We start from the raw sequence: 22345 nt of genomic DNA, 5'->3' as shown, positions 1-22345 counted from the left end.
TTATAGATGGAAATGAAACGGTGTTGACATTTTATGAACATATAATACACAACTCAGCTTGCAGATAAGGTGCACAGCTTGGCCTTTCTGTATAAGTGTGTGTGACTTCAAGTACAGAATTTGGGTGCTTGGTGGCATTCTGTAACTGTTCACAGCAAATAATATGGAATTTAAAAGTACAGCTGTAATGGGGATTGTGTCTCTTGATGTGGTTAAAAAAGCTAACAAATTTGAACACAATTAAGTGCAAGAAGAAATGTATCTTTTGGACGTGAGAGTAATTTACAATCAGTTACACCTGATAAGCATGTGTAAAGTGGATCTATGATCAGTATGCTGAATCATTCACAATTTGCTGCCCTGCTTCATTTTCTGTTCATACAGCCTTACTTCCATTTTCTCAACCTTCAAAAGGTGGTTCAGAAATTGTGATGCCTGTCCCTACCACATTTATTGTAAATGACCCATGAGGCTTGCCGCCATTTTTGTTACCTATTCTGCCTTTTCATAGGCTGAAATATATACATTAACTGCCATAAATGGCTGTATAAAGGCTATCAACATATCTAATACCTTTCGAATGGCTATTTTCTTTAAAGTTCTTTTAAACACCTGTCAAAGACTTTTTACATCCGATTTCCAACCTCACACTGCTGAACTCCAAACATCAGGCCTAGTAATGTCTTCGGCCTTATTCACATCATGTAAATGAAGCTGACCTGCTAAATAAGTCACCAGACGCACCCTATCAGAAAATCAACTGAAGAAAATATAGGTCCGTTAAAGTCAAAAAGCTAGATTTGCAAGTATTGTTTTATCAAATATAAATCATCAACAATCCTTTGTTAATTTAAATTGTTTTTTTTAAAAATAAAAGTTTTATATCAACATCCTGGGCGTTTCTATTGATCAGAAACTGAACTGGACTAACCATATAAATATTGTTGCTACAAAAGCAGGTCAGAGGCTAGGATTGCTGCAACAAATAACTCTCCTCCTGACTCCCTAAAGCATATCCAGAAATCTACAGGGCACAAGCGAGGTGAAATACTTTCTCCTTGCCTGGATGAGTGCAACTCCAATAACACTCAAGTAACCTGCCATCCAGGACAAAGCAGCCCACTTGATTCGCACCCCTTCAGCAAACATTCACTCTGTCCATCTCCGATGAACAGTGGCAGCCATGTGTACCATCTACAAAATGCACTGCTGGAACTCACCAAGGGACCTTAGGCAGCACTGTCCAAACCCATAACCACTGCCATCTCGAAGGACAAGGATAGCACACACATGGGAACACCATAACTTGAAAATTCCCCTCCAAGTCACTCACCATCTTGACTTTGAAACCTGTTGCCATTCCTTCACTGTCACTGGGTCAACATCCTGGAACTCCCTCCCTAATACTACAGTGATATACCTCCACCACATGGACTGTGGCAGTTCAAGACGGCAGCTCACCGCCACCTTCTGAAAGGCAATTAGGGATGAGCAGTAAATACTAGCCTCGACAGCAATGCCCAAATCGCATGAATGAATTTTTAAAAATCAAATCATATCTGCTTTGGAACTGTATTGTTCCTGTTTGTATGCAGCAATATATTTCCTGGAGGTCAATATTTTACTGTTCTACTAAGTGTATGATAATGGGTCATTTTTATTTAATTTGGTAAGTTAAATGTAAATTAATGCGGATAACATAATTTAACCTGTTTTCAGGTGGCCTAAACTGCCCTGTCAATTAGAGATGCTGCTATATTCTGCATTGCATATCAGAAAGTATATCCGGGGTGCGTGGGATCTTGAATTATGTTGGCTGTTTTGCCGAGGCAGTGGGAAGTGTAGACAGAGTCAATGGATGGGAGGCTGGTTTACGTGATGGATTAGACTACATTCACGACCTTTTGTAGTTTCTTGCAGTCTTGGGAAGAGTAGGACCCATACCAAGCTGTGATAGAACCAGAAAGAATGCTTTCTATGGTGCACCTGTGAAAGTTGGTGAGAGTCGTAGCTGACATGCCAAATTTCGTTAGTCTTCTGAGAAATAGAGGCATTGGTGGGCTTTCTTGAAGGTTATGATTCACTGCCTGCCCATGCCCAGAGCAGGCAGGTATACGCAGACCAAACTGGTGTTGCTTCCTCATTGACTGGACAGTAACATTGCCCCGAGGGTTTTCTACACTCCTTGTAGCTTGAGCCCTGAGTAGGCGACTGAGCAGCATTTGTCGAGAGCACATTTGTCAGTCAGGCTGCTGCTATTAAAGACAGTGGGCGTGATTTTATGGGCCTTGCGGTATATATAGCCCAAGAGCTATATCTAATTCCTCCGTGAAATCATGGCTGGGATTTTACCGGCGTGAAAACTCACCCGAAAAATGGATCAGGAACTTTCTCATTTTCACGCTAGACATTTAGAATCATACTTGTAAAATTCCACCCTACATATTTTGGCAACCATTCATTTTCTGTGATAATGAATTTCACAGATTATCCACTGTCTGGGTGAAGAAATTTCTCCTCACTTCAGTCCTAAAAGGTTTACCCCTTATGCTCAAACTCATGAGTTTAGGGGCGGCATGGTAGCACAGTGGTTAGCACTGCTGCTTCACAGCTCCAGGGACCTGGGTTCGATTCCCGGCTTGGGTCACTGTCTGTGTGGAGTTTGCACATTCTCCTCGTGTCTGCGTGGGTTTCCTCTGGGTGCTCTGGTTTCCTCCCACAGCCCAAAGATGTGCAGGTTAGGTTGATTGGCCATGCTAAAAAGAAAATTGCCCTTAGTGTCCTGAGATGCGTAGGTTAGAGGGATTAGTGGGTACAATATGTAGGGATATGGGGGTAGGGCCTGGATGGGATTGTGGTTGGTGCAGACTCGATGGGCTGAATGGCCTCTTTCTATACTGTAGGGATTCTATGATTCTATGACCCCTTGATCTGGACACCATTGGAAACATTCTTTCTGAATCTACCTTGTCTAATCATGTTAGAATTTTCTAAGTTTCTATGAGATCCCCAAGTACTCTTCTAAATTCCAATGAAGAGAATCCTAACCGACTTAGTGTCTCCTCATATGACAGTCCTGCCATCCCTCTACAGCAAGGACATCCTTCCTCAGATAAGGACACCAAAACTGCACACAATACTCCAGGTGTGACCTCATCAACGTCCTGTACAATTGCAGTAAAACATCCCTATTGTTATACTCCAATCCTCTTGCTATGAAGGCCAACATACCATTTGCCTTCTTGACTGTTTGCTATACCTGTGCATCAGTTGAAGTAACTGATGCACAAGGACACCAAGGTCTTGCTGAGTATCCGCCTCTCTCAATTTTCACCCATTCAAGTAATAATCTGCCTTCCTATTTTTGCTACTGAAGTGGATAACCTCACATTTATCCACATTGTCCTGCATCTGACAAGCCCACTTACTCGTCCTGTCCAAATCATGCTGAAGCATCCTTCTTGCAGTTCACCCTCCCACCCAAATTTGTATCATACACAAATTTGGAGATAATTCATTTAGTTTCCTCATCCAAATCATTAACATCTAATGTGCAGTGCAATTTAAATTAATTTCTCGTAATTGTTTCAGCCTGTTAACTGCTAACCATTGCAGCATTGTTAGAAAGTAGTAATAAAGTTAAGTGTGTTCTGGAGTTGAAAAATATTAACTTCAGCAGTAAACTGATCATAAATGATAATTTGAACATCTGATTTGATTGAAATAGATGCAATTCAATCAAATATAGGAAGAGACAAACAAGATCAAATGAAAAACTGCAAATACTGGAAATTTCAGGTAAAAATAAGTAGTGAAAATGCACAGAAGGTATATTAGCACCTGAAGTAAAGGAGAAAGGTGAACCAATGATTGATTGCACTTAAGCATTAAAATGCAGCTGTCGATATGTTTCTATTTAAGTTTTAAGTTCTGTAATATTGACTTTTTTTCCCACTAGCAGTACAAAGGTAACGGTACAGTGGCTAAAATCCCTATTGAAAGTAACTCCAAATTAAATAGTGTACCATTTGCATTTTGTGATATAGGACTGAAGTAAAGAAATCTTAGTCAAATCAGAGGAACACTCTCTTTCCGACCCGGTGTATGGTGGCAATAGTAGGATTCAGGTGGTTCAGTGTGTGCTTGTTATAATCGTATAAATATGGATAGATTACATTGGGTGAAGGTTTGTAATATTTACCATCTTGATGGTTTATTCAGATATTTCAGTGTTACTGAACTTGATTACATTAGTGTGGATGGATTTATATAGTATAGCCAGCATTATTTGACAAGCCATAAGGGTATGTATTAAGTGGTGACAGTCTGTAAAATTATTCTTTAGATGATATTGCGAACATAAATTTACACTCTGGTAGAGCCGGCCCATTGTGTCACATGCAGGTGCTGGATTGAACAGGTTGAGTGCTGCAGACAGACAGTAGGCACCACTTAGACATAGAGCTGTGCTAGGATTGGAGTTGCCAGGGCCTTATCTGGAGCCACCCCCAGTGACACATATACTGCCGTACAGTTTGACTTTCACTGTTCTCCAAGGGCTTGCAGAACACCTTACAGGGAAAAAATGGAGGCTGTTGGAGTGCAAATGTTCAGACCATGTTCATTCCAGAGCTTTTACATGTAAGTACTTTGTAACTTTTAAGAAGTTTCTAACTGAAAAGTTAAAAACAATTTTTTCTACTCATAAATATGTTTAGGCAAGAGCTCTTCGGGGAAAAAAAAACAGGTTGTGAGAGTTTAAAGATCACTCAGAATCTGCTTTATGATTATTTCCATTCCCAATTTGCCAATGTATTGCAAACAGATTTAAAAAAATTTTTAAACCCCTTCGCAGTTTTGTGTTTTACTTGACTCTGATCATTTACGATTACTTCTTGTTCCCAAATCTTTTGGATTGTCCAGTAAATGTGTCTGTACACAACACATTACATTCGTCAGTGAGAACACAGCTAAATATAAATATTTAAATACATTGGTGTGAGCTCAAAAATCTCAAACATTTCAACTAGCTGTATAGTAATGCCTGCAAACTCGCTTCAACCTTTGTGTTGCATCAGATGGTAAAATGTTAAAGATACAAAAACTGGACATTTCTGGCAGCTAAAATGTGAATATGTATCATTTGGATTTGAAGATACCTCGTCAAGCACATGCTCATTTTGGAATATGAAGGTTTAGAGCATTTTTTTAATAGTTTGCCATGCTGGAGCCTAGAAATTCCAAGTATTTGTCTTTAAATAAAAGAGTACTGAAGCGAATCATCATTGTGGCCGTTTATTAAGTTCAAACTGAAGCAAAAATCCAGCAGTTCAACTTATTAATTATTTACTGAGTAGTCATGGGTCAAAAGAGAAGGTTTTCTTGAACGAAATTAACATCATCTTGTGATGGTAAGGTTCCAGTAATTGTGTTGAGATTTGTACCAAAAAGTAGCGCAAAGCAGAAGTATGCCATTGCTATCTAGATTTTTTTTGTTGTTGTGGCACTTATCAGAAAGCGAGATATGATGTTTGAAGTTTTTAGTAAATAAGTAGTTGTTTTAAGAAGGAGCTTAAATGTGAATTATAGTTGAACCAAAAGTGTCACTGTGTAGGAAAATGTCACATGCCGCCATGTGTAACTGGAGTATCAGAATGTAACATTTGTACAATTGTTTCCTCCAGAATAAACCAAATCGCTATGTTAATATTTATACTCATGGACCTTTTTTATGGGCAACAACAACATTTTTATTGAAAACCTCCAAGTTTTAGTCTCACGCTTGGTAGAGGTTTGCTAAACTAATGGCACTGATATAAAGGTGAGCCGTTTTAATCTTGAATGAACAGGACAAAGCTCTGAGTCCTCACCTGTGGTTATTATGCACTTCATCCGCCTCCAGTGTGTTGTCTGCAATTTCCACTAGGGTTGGCAAAGATACAGACATTTTAGTTTAAATGTGTTAAACTAAAATGTTTCTTATTAATGCTGCAGCAGGCTCTTTTGAACAATGAAATGTATTTTCAAACACATAACACAGGACTGTAGAAATGATCTAAATGCCATTTATTGCTGACAGCAATTTTAAATGTTGCACTGCCACAGTCAGTGTGAACAGTTTGTATCCATTGTGGCAATTTATAAATACCTTTCTGCTGTTGATTTTTGGTCTGTCTAGAAATTAAAACCTAGAAAGCTGTCTGCTGAAATAACTAGATATTTTCATTGTGTTTCAGCAGTTGTTAGTTTAACATCCAGTCATTGGTCTGATATGGTGAGATATCAGAAGGTGACTTTAAAACAAATTGGTAATGTTGAGTGGTCTAATGTTCTATGGGTGATTCTCCAACCTCATTGTGCCTGGCGCGGATCCCAGAGAATAGTGCGCGGATCTAAAAATCAGTTTTGCATCCGGTGCCAAACAGTTTGCGATTCTCCCAGCTCCCTTCTTTTGGCGTGAACCGGATCGAACCCAGAAAGGGTGCAAGGCAGATTTGCATGAGATTGACTGGATTTTAATCTCATTAGCTCGTTCAGCACCCGACCATCTTCCTTCCCAGAATGTCCTCACCTCTTTGGTGACTGGACACACCAGTGTCAATCACTACTGGTCTCGACTAGCGGAGACCTGGCACGATGGTCACATCGGGGGACCTGGAGGCCATTAAAGTGTGGAAGGAGGCATGGTCAGGCAGTGCCCACCTGGCACACTGGCAATGCCCATCAGAGAGCATGGCAGTGGCCACAGGATAGCCTGGCAGTGGCCAGCAGACAGCTGGCGCTGCCAGTGTGCCGGGGCAGTGCCGAGGGGGTGGGACATGAGTTGCGGGCATGATGGAGGTTGTGCAGGCGGGGGTCTGACTGGGGTTTGTACCGAGCTGGATCATGAAGACAGTCGTGAAAGCAGGTGAGGTCAGGGGTAAGGCAGGCTGACCCATCAGGATGACCCTGGTGGCCGGTGACCCATGTCAGGGAGGGGTTGGGGGAATGGAGTGCTGAGGGGGTGGGGTGGGGAAAGAGTTCTGATGTCTGTGGGAGGGAGGGGGTCTCCCAGTGTACTGAGATCTGGCCTTGCAAAATGGTGCTCAGAATACAGGATCACGGATGTATTTAGCAACTACCCCCCCTCCCCCCCAACCCCACCCCCAGTAGCAGCATGCAACCCCCAACTCTCCAGAAAAGTGGCTGAATGTGGGAGGATTGCAGTGTGGAGCGCCCTGAGAGACCAGTGCAGATCGCTCCGTTATTTTCGCCGTTAAGATCCTTAAAATGTTTGGGTGATTCTGCTCTTTGTTTCTCAAGTTAATCTCTGTATCAAGATGAAGGTTATCAATCCTGGAGAATTGGCTACTTTTCTCTAACTCCGTCATCAGACATTCCTAACTTTCCACTTCCCACTGCAGCTGTTCTTGGGGCTCCTTTAGTGATACTGGCAATTGGTGCTACGATATGAGCACTTTTTTCTTGTGACCTTGGGGTATATCTTTAAATGATTTAAAGGAAACTACATAATTTTTCTTTGCAAGTTTTTAAAACTTCAATGCTTTGATGATTCATTTTCATGTTACTTCCAGCTTCAAAACTGCATATTTTCTCGACGAACAACAGGCAATTAATTTCATGCAAATAGATAGCAGTAAATATTGAGATGTAGATGTAGAAATGTTTTTCAGTGTATTGTTGGGAATGATTCACAGCTTGTCCCTTGCAGCTTTCTAATCTGAAGGCGAGATCCAGCGGTACCATGTGCCTGCTGGTTTGCAATGGGTGGAGGGGAGTTACAGAACTGGAGAGTAGGCACAGCCCCCATTTCCTACTGGGTGCAATTTGGTTGTTTTCTGCATTTGCTGGACTAACGTACTTGCAGCCATAAAGTGCCAAATTTAATGCAGAATATTTAAATAAAAACTGACTGCAATTAGCTTCATGCCATACTTACTGCTTTCCTTCCTTCAAATCGAAGCAAGAGAAGCCTTCAAGCTTTTAGATTGCTGGAGGATTTATCCTTTATTGGATGTTTTCCTTTTCTGTCAACGTTTTGGTTAAAAATGACTTTACATCCTATTGCTTTACAGAAGGGGAATCAAAACCAAGTATTGCCTTTAAGTGTAGCACAGTTATGGGGAATAATTGAACTAGATTGTGCAGGTGCAATTCCTTTACCATTTTGAAGTCATATATTCTGCCTTTCCTTAATTGATCTGCAGCAAGGACACTTCTAGCCAACATTTAACATGAGATTACTACTTCTAGCGATTGACAAGGTCATCACTGCCACCAACCAGTGACCCAATTTTGGCTACCATTTCAAAGCTAATTCATGTACTATCTGCACATGCACCAAACAGATGACTGATACTTGATAGTCAGTGTGTGCTGCACTGTCATCTTTCTCACTGAAATACATAACCTAGCTGCTGCTTTTCCGAAAGTATTGGAAGGAGCTGGGTGGAAGATCATTGAGGATTGCCGTTTTCATAACTTGACGTTCATTCAGCATTACAGTCGGTGATCATATTTGTACTGACATAGTTTGATATGCAAAGTTGTGGAATATGTGTCTGGTTAGGTACGTTGCATCGTAACAGTGTGCTGTGCTGAGGCCTAAGTTTGCATCATAGAAAAGGAAGTTTGCATACAAAATTATGTATAGCTTAGTCAACAGTGCTTTATTGCTGTAGAATTTTGGGCTAACTACCATCCACACTATTCATAACCAAATTCTTTCGAATGTGTCATCTTGTTTTATATCTGTTCTCAGATTTAAACTCAGCAGACACCATTACTGAGCCTAGTTATAATCTCCTGGCAGGCATGGTGCTAATTACTGCAGAATGTTTCAATAAGGGAAATCTTCTTGCGGTCACAAGTCCATTTTGCCCAATACTGTGCTGCACCATGAGTTTCCCACAACCTTTGTTTTGTGCCATATTAGATTTATTTCCTATTGATCTCACCCAACACTTCTTCCTTTGGATTTGATTACTTTTTATTTTCTAACAAGCATCAACCATTTTAAGGGGCTGCATCTCTTTACATTTAAAAGGACTGCGTGCTTGTAATAGATTGTTATGCTAAGTCACATTCCCTGTTCAAGTTCTAAGTGGCACAGGGTATGATTGGCTGTGAATTAGCCTTATAAATTCTGTTCCATTAACATCGAACTTGGGACTCTGATTTCTAGCCAAGGATCTTGATTAAAGCCTTGGAAGCAAATTTTCTTTAGGTACCAAGATTACGTGGAAATTGATTAATGGACAAGCATTAAGCCATTTGATTTTGAATTATGGACGTAATTGTAGGGCGGATATGGATCGTTTTATCTTTGAGCAGTAGGGTAAAATGTGCAGTACTGTATAAGAACATAAGAACTAGGAGCAGGAGTAGACCATCTGGCCCCTCGAGCTTGCTCCGCCATTCAGTAAGATCATGGCTGATCTTTTTGTGGACTCAGCTCCACTTACCCACCCGCTCACCATAACTCTTAATTCCTTTACAGTTCAAAAATGTATCTATCCTGGCCTTAAAAACATTCAACGAGGTAGCCTGAACTGCTTCACTGGGCAGGGAATTCCACAGATTCACAACCCTTTGTGTGAAGAAGTTCCTCCTCAACTCAGTCCTAAATCTGCTTCCCCTTATTTTGAGGCTATGCCCCCTAGTTCTAGTTTCACCCGCCAGTGGAATCAACTTCCCTGCTTCTAACTTATCTATTCCCTTCATAATCTTATATGTTTCTATAAGATCACCCCTCGTTCTTCTGAATTCCAATGAGTATAGGCCCAGTCTACTCAGTCTCTCCTCATAAGCCAACCCTCTCAACTCCGGAATCAACCTAGTGAATCTCCTCTGCACCCCCTCCAGTGCCCTTCTACACCATAGGGGTTCTATGATTGTATCCTTTCTCAAGTAAGGAGACCAAAACTGTACACAGTACTCCAGGTGTGGCCTCACCAGCACCTTATACAGCTGCAACATAATCTCGCTGTTTTTAAACTCCATCCCTCTAGCAATGAAGGACAAAATTCCATTTGCTTTCTTAATTACCTGCTGCACCTGCAAACCAACTCCTTGAGATTCCTGCACAAGGACACCCAGGTCCCTCTGCACAGCAGCATGCTGCAAATTTTTACCATTTAAATAATAGTCCATTTTGCTGTTATTCCATCCAAAATGGATGACCTCACATTTACCAACATTGTACTCCATTTGCCAGACCCTCGCCCACTCACTTAGACTATCTATATCCCTTTGCAGACTTTCAGCATCCTCTGCACGTTTTGCTCTTCCACCCATCTTAGTGTCATCTGTGAATTTTGACACACTACACTTGGTCCCCAACTCCAAATCATCTATGTAAATCGTAAACAATTGCGGTCCCAACACTGATCCCTGAGGCACACCACTAGTCACTGATCGCCAACCAGAAAAACACCCATTTACCCCCACTCTTTGCTTTCTGTTAGTTAACCAATCCTCTATCCATGCTAATACATTACCCGTAACACTGTGCACTTTTATCTTATGTAGCAGTCTTTGGTGTGGCACCTTGTCAAATGCCTTCTGGAAATCCAGATACACTACATCCACAGCTTCCCCATTGTCCACTGCACATGTAATGTTCTCAAAGAACTCCACCAAATTAATCAAACATGACCTGCCCTTCATGAACCCATGCTGCGTCTTACCAATGGGACAATTTATATCCAGATGTCTCGCTACTTCTTCCTTGATGATGGATTCAAGCATTTTCCCTACTACAGAAGTTAAGCTAACCAGCCTATAGTTACCTGCCTTTTGTCTACCTCCTTTTTAAAACAGTGGCGTCACATTTGCTGTTTTCCAATCTGCGGGAACCACCCCAGAGTCCAGCGAATTTTGGTAAATTACCACTAGTGCATTTGCTATTTCTCCCGCCATTTTTTTTAGTACCCTGGGATGCATTCCATCAGGACCAGGAGACTTGTCTACCTTTAGCCCCATTAACTTATATCATAGGCTTATACACCTCACTCATTTAAGTCACTGGTTAGGCAACTTCTTAAGGTCTATAACAAGTGAATGATGTGACATTATCCGAGTGTGTTAGTGCCAAAAGTTAAAATTTCCCAACTTTAAATTGATTTAAAATGTTGATGCTCCCTGAACAGGCAGTTTTATTTGATAACACCGATGAAACACCCAAAATATGAGAAATAGGATCTAAAAATATTCGTAAGTTTTGCCTGTCATGTTTCCATTTTTCATGTTAATTAGTGACAATGATAGCTATCTAAAATAAAACTATTATTTTACTTTTATGTAACAACGATACAAAATTAGTGCTTACTCAGCAAATCACACACAAACTGCTTACTTGAAGATGAAATAACAATGGTGTCCATTTTTTGCATCAAATTTTAATTTGACCTTGTGCTAATGTCAATACAGAAAGCAATGATATTACAGCAGAATTCGACTCATACCTAAAACAAGAACCAATAATAGAAATAATTTTGATCCACAACTGTGTCCTCCTCTAGATCACATTGTTCCCCAACCAATTTGGCTTTAATATTGAAAGTTTGTATGAAATACATTTTGATTAACTGGTTGATCTCCCTTGACATTGTTCATGGATATTTTGGGATTTGGACACAGGTTTGTGATGTCTGTTGCAGTTCTGTTCCTGACCAGAGAGGGTAACAAAGTGCAGCATCCAGGGTTTGGAACGCAGTGTGACTGGAGAGCAGCATATACACTTTGAAATTAAAACTAATAATATTAAAAGAGTCAGGAGTTACCTGTTTCATCACAACAAATATTAAACCAGTGCTGATTTAGGCAATATCTTCGATAAGCTCATGGACCTAATCATTTAAGCAGAAATATGGGACATGATACATACATTCTTGGAGAAACAGGAACAGGAGGGAAACAAATTAAAAAACTTGCTGATTAAACTAGTCTCTATATTGATAGTTGTTCTATTTTAATATGAACCAACTGCTGAGTGCGTCATCAGTTACTTCGAGGATCTGTCCTGCGCCCAAGTATAATGCAATTTGTACAGTTGGTCATGGACCTAATGTTGTGGCAAACTATTCGTGCATATATATCGTAAATCTACTTTAAATGCGAACATTTTGCTGTCAAAATGATGATGAAGATGCTAATTATTGCTATTTCTAACCTTCACATTTTGGAACAAATCGCAAGGCCTGTTTACCAAAGGAATAGGCTGTCAACAATGAAAAGAGCATTTGATTAAATCCCACAAAATGTAGTCAAACATGTTTCATTTTAACGATCTGGCCTGCTGTTGCTCTTGGAAAAACAGATAGGGGTACTGGTATCAATGCTACTCAAAGGCTGTCCCCTGTTTTACCTTGGACTGGCCAGAAAATGCTGGTTTTAGTCAAACACTTATTTTTATCCCCTGCCTAATTTTACACTCAGATAAAGGCAAGGAATCATAAAATCAAGGATGGGAGGGGGCTGGGTGGGTGGTACAAATGGGTCTGACCCATTTCAAGGACTTGAAACCAGATGCTTTCACCATATATAATTGTGCAAATAATTGTCGATTGGCAGAAGCAGAAACCCGAGCTTCATTTAATTTCTGAGTAAACACAGTCTCTTGTGCAGCGAATAAAAATCATACCATTGATCATATACGAGATATTCACCAAACATTAATGAGCAGGATATGGTTTCTCTTGTTTTACAACTTCCAATGTTCATAATGCCAAGGTGTCTTGTTTCTTTTTCAGGTTATCTTTTTAAATTTTTATCTGTGCGGCAACTTTATCTACTTTTCTTTCTGGTATGTTTATAAAAATATAAATACGCCATGCAGTTTAAAAGTTGTTGCACGAATATGGGAACTGTGGCCCAGTCATGCAATGGTTGGTGCCCATTGCACTGATGTATATTGGGCACTGGCTCCACGTATTTTTGGGTGAAGAAATTCAAAGCCACCTTGGTAACTCATGCTTTTAGTGCTTAACAATGCAGCACGTATACAGACCTGACCTCTGAGATTCTTCATTTTATTTTAGAAGTAAAGTTTATTTATTAGTCACAAGTAGGCTTACATTCACACTGTAATGAATTACTGTGAAAATCCCCTGGTCGCCACACTCCAGCGTCTGTTCGGGTACACTGGAGCAGAATTGAGCATGGCTAATGCACCTAACCTGCACATTTTTGGACTGTGGGAGGAAACCAGCGCACCCAGAGGAAACCCACACAGACACGGGGAGAATGTGCAAACTCCACACAGACAGTGACCCAAGCCGGGAATCGAACCTGGGTCCCTGGTGCTGTGAGACAGCAGTGCTAACCACTGTGCCACCGTGCCGTGAAGGATCTTCCCAATATCCAAGGAAATCTGCCCTCCTTACCTGGTCTGGCCTACATGTGACTCCAGATCCACAGCAATGTGGTTGACTCTCAACTGCCCTCTGAAATGGCCTAGCAAGCCACACTGTAAGGGCAACTATGGATAGACAATAAATGCTGGCCAACCAGCGATGCCCATGTCCCACGAATGAATAAAACAAATTCAGCAGCCTGTTTGCTGGTTGGTGGCACCTGATCTCTTAACCTCAGCCCCTATAGTGATGTCACCACATCATACTTAATGAAATAATGAAATGAGTTGCCCTTCCCTTCAAGTTTTTTCACACAGCTAACATTGGATTATTGTTCACCACATGTACAAAGAGTGTCAACATGTGCTAACCCAGCCAAGCAACGTTCCTTTTCACAGAAATTCTTCTGGTCACACAGTTATTGATAGTTTGAAAACTGATTTTCTGATTATGACATCGGATCTAAAAATGATGGAAGTTTGCTGCAAAACGTGAATCAGTTAATTTGGTGAAAACTTTCCCACGTAGGAGCAGGAGTAGGCCAGTTGGCCCCTTGAGCCTGCTAGATCATGGATGTGTTGGTGTTCATGGCAAGATCAACTAGATCATGGCTGATCTTCCACCTCAGTGCCATTTTCCTGTGATATCTTTATCCTATATTTAGGATAAAGATATCCCTAAATATCTTTAAGATCTAGAAATCTATTCATTTCTGTCCTGAATGTACTTGATGCGTTAGTCTCCACAGCCCTCTGGAGTAGAAAATTCCAAAGATTCACCATCTTAAGTGAAGAAATACTGCCTCACCTCATGACCTTGCCTGTTATTCTGAGACCTTGTTCCTAACTTTTAGACCTCAGCCAGGGGAAACATATTTCCTGCATCTACCCTATAGAGCCTTGTGAGAATTTTATATGCTTCAATGAGATCACCTCTCATTCTTCTAAATTCTTGTGAATATAGGCCCCATCTCCTCAATCTCTCCTCATAAAACAAGCCCATCATCTCGGGGATCAGTCTGGTGAATCTTCGTTGAACTCCCTCTATGGCAAGTGTAATCTTCCTGAGGTAAGGAGACAGAAACTGTACTTGAAATCTAGGCACTGTGTCTCCAAAGCGCTATATACTTGCAGAAAGACTTCTTTACACCTGTATTCAAATCCTCTTACAATCAAGGCCAACATAACATTTTCCTTCATAGTTACTTGCTGCACCTACATGTTAGCTTTCAGTGACTTGTGAACAAGGACCTCCAGGTCCCTTTAGACATCACACTTCCCAATCTCTCACCAGTTAAGAAATACTCTGTTTTTATTTGTCCCACCAAAGTGGAACACTTCACATTTTTTCAAATTATATTTCATCTGCCATGTTGTTGCCCACTCACTTAGCCTGTATAATTCCCTTGAAACCTTTTTGCATCCTCCTCAACTCTCATTCCCACCCAGTTTTTGTATCATCAACAAACTTGAAAATATTACATTTGGCATCTACATCCAAATCATTGGTATAGACTGTGAATAACTTAAGGACTGATACTTGCAGTAACCCACTAGTCACAGCCTGTCAACCTAGCAATGACCCATTTATTCCTACTCTCTCTTTTCTGTCTGTTAACCAATTCTCAGTCCATGCCAGATCACCCCTTATCCCATGTACTCTAATTTTGCTTTCTGACCTGTTTGAAAACTTTTTGAAAGCCTTCTGGAAATCCAAATGCACCTCATTCACTCGTTCCCCCTTGCCTATTCTGCTAGTTACAGCTTCAAAAAAACTCAAACAGGTTTGTCAAATATGATTTTCCTTTTGTCCAAGTTGACTGTGCCCAGTCCTACTATTATTTTCTAAGCATCCAGTTATCACAACTTTTATAATAGATTCTAGCTTTGTCCCTATTGCTGATGTGAGGCTAAACAGGTCTGTAGTTCCCTGCTTTCTCTTTCTCCCCTTTCTTAAAAAGTGGGGTTACCTTCCAGTTCGCAGGAACGATTCCAGAATCTATAGATATTGGACAGGTGAACACCAACACATCCACTATCTCCATAACTAACCCTTCCAGCACTCCGTGATGTAGATCATCAGGTCCAGGAGGTTTATCAACTTACATTCCCATTAATTTCTCCAGTAGTATTCTTTCACCAATACTAATTTCTTCCAGCTCCTCATTCGCGCTCGTCCTATGTTTCTGTAGTATTTCGGGAAGGTTTTCTATTTTTTCTCCCTGAAGACAGACACAGAGGGAGGAATTTTCTGGCCCTTTCTGCTGGCTAGATCTTCTAGTTGTGCCATAATCGACCCTCTGTTGCAGATTATCTGCTGGTGGGGCTGGTGATCCATGCTGAACTCCCTAAGCCTCAGTGGGACCAGAAGATTTTGCTGGTGGCTAATGGCTCTGTAGTCACCACAGGCTCACCACAAGAAATACTGGCCAAAGTATTTGTTTACTTTCAACCGTTTCCCTACTCTCTACTATACATTCGGGCATCTCTGACTGTAATGGGCCCATCACTGTTACATCATGTTTGAGATTCCATGAAAAGTTATGACTAATTCAATCAGTTACGACTGAGCCTTTAACAATCTGAATAGTAGTTATTGCTGAACAGTAGATCTAGCCCAGAAAAAATGCTTTGTTTGTACATTGTTGTTAAATGTCTCTTATGATGAATTATGAAAATTTTTAAACTGATTGTTTTTAAATCTGATTGTATGCCCTTTCTTCTGCTCTGTTTTTAAAAAAAAATGGTTATCTGATTATTAATACTTTGCTGCTTGGCTAGCTGTGAGAATTCTTTAGTGTGATTGGCTCCTTCGACTGCTTGATATTGTCACCTCAGCGCCATGCTGGGAATCTCCAACAATAGACAACACTACGATCCATTGCATGGCATGAGATGCAAGATCTTTCAGCAAGGCTTGCTTCAAGGTCAGCAGCAGCACACCCTTGCTTTGCCATTAGGAAAATCCAGATCATCATGTAACTTAATGTAAAAAAATTATATAAAAGAGACACAGAGATTTTATATGGTGCATTTATTTTGTTGGAATATATTGGTTTTATTTGAAAGTAACATTCAAGTTGATTCGTAGAAGCTGCCAACAGATTAACATTTCTGGCGCTCCATTTCAAGTTATCCTGTTTGTAGCCAAAAACAACTGTTGTTATGGGTCTGAGCACATGGAACCTGTAGCTACGTTGGCTTTGCCTCAATTGTTATTTAGCCGTATGCTACTACAATTCTGCACACCAGTGCTGGATAATGAACTTACTGACATTTCCTACTGGTTAAGTGACTCCTCGAGAAGGGGAAGGGACATTATTTCAAGCAAATATTGTTTGGCTGTTATTCTTGTTACGAATAAAGTGGCATTCACAGGTGGTGTTAGCAATTTGATGCTTATTGCAATACTTTCTAATTGCAGGCAGCTGAAGGAAGCACTGTAAAACTCTATGTTGGATTGCCTCATTTATGCTGTTTTTGGATAAATGAAAATGCTTTCTAAGAATTTAAAAGCTACCTTGCTATTTCAAGCATTTCCACTCTATACTGTTCCTCTTTGCCACTGAAACCCATCTGATTCATTAATGTCCTTTAGGGAAGGAAATCTGCTGTCCTTGCTTGGTCCTGCCTACACATGACTCTGACCCACAGTAATATAGTTGACTCTTACATGCCCTCTGAAATGGCCTAGCAAGCCACTCTGTTGTGTCCAACCACTATGAAGAAAACACAAAGGAATGAAACCAGATGGACAACACCGCATTAACCTAGGCACTGGAAATGACAATGGCAAACCCAGCCCTGTCAACCCTGCAATGTCTTCCTTACTAACATCTGGGGGCTGGTGTAAAAGTTCGGAGAGCTATCTCACAGACTAGTCAAGCAACAGACTGATATAGTCATACTCGTGGAATCATATCTTACAGATAATGTCCCAGACACCATCATCATCATTCCTGGGCATGTCCTGCCCCACCATTAGGACAGACCCAGCAGAGGTGGCAGCACAGTGGTATACGGTCAGGAGGGACTTTCCCTGGCTCTGGACTCTGAAGTCTCATGGCACCAGATCAAATATGGACAAGGAAACATCCTGCTGATTACCACATACCGTGCCCCTCAGCTGATGAATTAGTACTCCTCCGCATTGAACACCACTTGAAGGAAATATTGAGAGTGGTAAGGCCACAGAATGTTTTCTGGGTAGGGGACTTCAACATCCATCACACAGGTGACTCAGTAGTACCACCACAGACTGAGCTGGCCAGGTCCTAAAGGACATAGCTGCTAGACTGGAACTGTAGCAGGTGCTGAGAAAACCAACAAGAGGGAAAAACATACTTGACCTCATCCTCACCAAGCTTCCTGCCACAGATGCATCTGACAGTATTGGTAGGAGTGACCACCACACAGGTCTTGTGGAGGTGAAATTCCATCTTCACGTTGAGGATATCCTCCACTGTGTTGTGTGGCACCGTTACTGTGCTGAAGGATAGGCGTCAAACAGATCTAGCAACTCAAGGCTGGACATCCATGAGGCACTGTGGGCCATCAGCAGTAGCAGAATTGTACTCAACCGCAAACTCTGATCTCATGGCCTGGCATATCCCCCACTCGACCATTACCACCAAGCTCGGGGATCAACCCTGGTTCAATGGTTTCAGATAAAGCTTGGCACAACATCGTGGGCCGAAGGGCCTGTTCTGTGCTGTACTGTTCTATGTTCCATGTTCTAGAGTGCAAGAGGGCATGCCAAGAGTAACACCGGGTATACTTAAAAATGAGGTGACAACCTTTGAAGCTACAACACAGGAATACTTGTGCGCCAAACAGCATAGGTAGCAACTGATAGAGCTAAGCAATCCCACAACCAATGGATGAGATCCAAGTTCTGAAGTCCTGCCACATTCAGCCATGAATAGTGAATGGACAGTTAAACAACTCACTGGAGAAGGCTCCACGAATAGCCCCATCCTCAATGAAAGAGGACTCCAGCACATCTGTGCAAAAGATAAGGCTGAAGCATTCACAACGAACTTCAGCCAGAAGTGCCAAGCGGATGATCCATCTTGGTCTCCTCCGGAAGTCCAAGTCCATCACGATGTCAGTTTCCAGCCAGTTCAGTTCACTCCACGGCTCTGATTTTACCGGCACGGCAGCCTGAGGCTCTTAAGATCATGCCCGAGGCCAATGGGGAATGCCACTCTGCGAGCTTCGATCTTTGGGGCGGCCATGCCAGTAAAATCAGGGCCCACGTGATATCAAGAACTGGCTGAAGGCACTGGATACTGCAAAGACTTATGGGCCTTGACAATAATCCAGCAATAGTCCTGAAGACTTGTGCTCCAGAACTTGCCATGCCCCTAGCCAAGCTGTTCCAGTACAGCTACAACACTGAGGGAACCATGGCTATCCATGCTGGCTTCTTGATCGCTCGTGTTTCTGGTTTTTTTTCCTTTTAATATTGCAAATCCTGATTCTTTTGAGTACTCCCATTTTGTGCCTACTTCGGGTCTCTGCTTTACACATATATTTCTCTCAACTTCCTTTGAAAAGGCCTTTGGTATTCTGCCAATAGTGGGGCATAAATGGTATTGTGAAACAGTTGAAGTGGTAGTAAAGGTTGATAACATCTGGTTAATGTCAACTGGAGCTCGTGTGTCCAAGTTGCTTCACTATAAAGGCTAGAACCGAGTGGAGGTCAAATCATATAAAATTGAAACAAAACACTGCGCTTTGCTCCACTTAGCTCTCTGCTGCTGTTTTTATTGTTTTGCATTAACTTAATTACGATGATAGATTAGAACCCAGTCGGGGTAGTGAGAGGAAAATGATGACGATGCTGAGCTTTTGCAGGTACACAAAAATATTATACATTACCAGTGCAACAGTTAATAATTCAAGTTTCAAGTTACATTTCGAGTTTGAATCAGTGCAGGCTGCTGTGTTATTAGGACAACTAATAAAAACATAACTGGAAATAACGTGGGGTCAGTAAAAGTAATTTGGAAGCTGCAAAGTCCTCGAAATTATTGTTGTAATGAGTATAACAACCATGGAGAGCTGAAAGCTATCTGATGCTGTTTATGGCAGAATTGTGATTTGTCTGAAATATTTTACTTTTTCAAAGTACTTAATGGACAAAACACTTTAGAATCATTTTAGAACTAGTTACAGCACAGAAGGAGACCATTTGACCAGTTGAAGACATGTTGTCTTTCTGCAAGAGCGATTTGGCTCGTCTCACACCCCTGACCTTTTCTCATTTCCTTGTGAAATTTCCAACGAATGAGGAACACTGGTAGTTTTGCTACACAGCTTCAGTGCTAATTTTAACTGCAATTTCAGTAACTCTGACTGTGGGTCAATTTTTGCGTAATCCACAGTGATGCACTTGCATTTGTTTTGTGTTATACAACATGATGATGTGAACTTTATACAAAGATGTACCAGGGTTTAAAACAAGCGGTGGCTGAAGCAATGAATTACAATGACTATATTGTTTTTCATTTTCGGCTCTTCCTAATTTGCAGTAATATTTCCAGAAGTTTACATTATTCCTAATTTAATTGTGACTGAATTTTACAAAAAAAAAGACAAATTTGCAAACCCCCTCAATTTTCAACAAACCCCCATGCTTTTTCCATGCACTTAAAGATTTGGTTGTGTGCATCTTTGAGCTTTACCTGGAGATAGCATCTGATGGGACCTGCTGTGTTTATCTTTGTGTCTTTAAGTATGCTACCAAATGATAAGTCCAATTAAATTTGAAAAATGATAACTCTTCAGTTACTTCATGCTTCATGGGCAGCACGGTGGCACAGTGGTTAGCACTGCTGCCTCACAGCACCGGGTTCGATTCCTGGCTTGGGCGACTGTCTGTGCGGAGTCTGCATGTTCTTCCCGTGTCTGCGTGGGTTTCCTCCAAGTGCTCCAGTTTCCTCCCACAGTCCAAAAGACATGCTGGTCAGGTGCATTGGCCATGCTAAATTCTCCCTTAGTGTACCCGAACAGGCGCTGGCATGTGGTGACTCGGAGATTTTCACAGTGACTTCATTACAGTGTTAATATAAGCCTACTTGTGACACTAATAAACTTGAAACTTTAATGTTTAGCAACCAAGCTTCTTCATTCCTCCTGATCTTGACTTATTTCTTTACTATGTCCAGATGTGCTCTATCAGCCACTCAAACTAATTCAAAGCAACTGCCGTGGAGAAAGAAATTTGGAATAGATTGCTTAGCAGGCTCTTTCACCCAGAGAATGTCAGAGAGCCTGGCTTTAGATTTCCTCTCTGGTGTCAAGGGACATAATAAACTTTAAAAAAAAGGTTATACAGTAGTAAAATAATAAAACATTCTAAGTAAAATCAGATTGGAAAATTTAAATTGCAGAGTCAGTGGAAAAATAACTCCATGTATTTGTTCCTGTTGTGGATTTTATGATGTGGAAATTTCCCCTGATTTTCACATGGAAGATGACATCCTCATTCTCTCTCTCTCTCTCATCTCCCTGCCTCAACCTTTACTTTTGTAGGCTACTGAAACATTTGAGGGTAAATTGAGGTTAAAAACAGAAAATCTTGAGGACTATTTAACACCTTAATGGGCATATCCCTCCAGATGTTTTTTTTTGAAAAAGTATAAATTGTATTTTCATAATTTGCTCCCTTGGTTTATGCATGGGTGTAAAAATTCATTAGTCATTGAAGGTGGCTGGACAGGTTGAGAGAGTGCAGGTTAATAAAGTATTCAGCATCCTTGGCTTTATCAACAGGCATTCAGAAGCAAGGAAATTATGTTAAACTTAGGGAAAACACTGGTTCAGCCTCAACTGGGGTATGTTACATCCAGTTTTGGATGCCACAGTTAGGAATAACAGAGCGGGTGCAGAAAAGATTCACAAAGAATGCTTCCAGCTAAGAGAAACTTCAGTACTGTTGTTAGATTGGAGAAGTTGGGATTGTTTTCTTTGGAGAAGACAAGGTTGAGAGGAGATTTAAGAGGTGCTCAAAATCATGAGGGGTCTGGACAGAGTGGATAGTCATTCAAAAGCGTGGCATGAGACCCATTGAATCGCTGTATTCCATCTTCCTGATTTTAGAGGCAATTTTCTGAGGACTTGGTATAGATTTAAGATAATTGGCACGAGAAGCAGTTAAGAAACAAGAAATTATTTTATGCAGTGAGTGCTTAAGATCTGGAATGCACAGCCTGAGGGTGTGGTGGAGGCAGGTTCAATTGAGACATTTAAGAGGGAATTAGATAATCATCTGAAAGGGAAGAATGTGCAGATTAATGGGGAAAAGGCAGACAAATGGCACTAGTTGAATTACTCATTTAGAGAGCCAGTGCAGAATGGTCTCCTTCTGTGCTTTAACCATTCTGTGATCTTCAGACAGAAGATAGTAGATATGTAGGTTGTATGTGTGGAAGAGGGAATGCCAACAATTGTAAATGTAGCTTTAATCATTTTGAACATTCTTCAACCATAGATGTTCCCCCAAAACTGTTGCATTGTCATGACAATTGTAGGTTTTGTGGACACCTTGCTCTCTGTCTGCATCTCAGGGTGCCTGAGCACTCCTTGCATAAATAACAGGAAACACAAAGACTATGAATGGTCTCCTTAATCTCTTTTACGTAGATGTCCCTAATAAAATTCCTTTGTAGCTATTTTATTTGAAAATAGCGAGAACCTGTACGAGCCATAAATCTTCCCATATGTGTGCATGTGCAACTGCATTATTGTTAAAAGACCTAAAATGAATCATTTTACAGCACCCAAGCTATAATTGCGCAAACTATCTATGTTATATCTAAGATATAACATTTAAAATCAACATTTCTATCAATTTATGAGTAAACTTTAAATGTTACATTGGAGAAAGAGTTGGAAATTTTGTTACCTGACAAAAATGGTGTTCCAATGCTGATTCATTTTAGAAGAGCTATTTATGAGTTGGGAACGGCAATCAGAAACAATGCA

The 22345-nt window shown here is 40.9% G+C and overlaps 1 protein-coding gene across 8 annotated transcripts in view; it reads left to right on the top strand.

The window, feature by feature from the left end:
- The window catches only part of LOC144491531 (microphthalmia-associated transcription factor-like), a 293006-nt gene that overhangs the window by 132305 nt on the left and 138356 nt on the right, over positions 1-22345 (top strand). Inside the window, exon 2 of one of the 8 annotated variants that reach the window (XM_078209461.1) lies at positions 14319-14423. The exons of 6 other annotated variants lie outside the window; for them this stretch is intronic. In XM_078209461.1, the coding sequence (XP_078065587.1) occupies positions 14401-14423 (23 nt within the window). In that variant the 5' untranslated portion in view covers positions 14319-14400. Of the gene's footprint in view, positions 1-4577; positions 4642-14318; positions 14424-22345 lie in introns of those variants that run through there. One more of the 8 variants, XM_078209459.1, reaches the window with a different exon arrangement.

The sequence above is a fragment of the Mustelus asterias genome, chromosome 3 (genome assembly GCF_964213995.1).
Source record: "Mustelus asterias chromosome 3, sMusAst1.hap1.1, whole genome shotgun sequence".
In the NCBI taxonomy this organism is placed as follows: Eukaryota; Metazoa; Chordata; class Chondrichthyes; order Carcharhiniformes; family Triakidae; genus Mustelus; species Mustelus asterias.
Note: the sequence above shows the minus strand (reverse complement) of the source record. Positions and strands in the feature narration are given on the sequence as shown.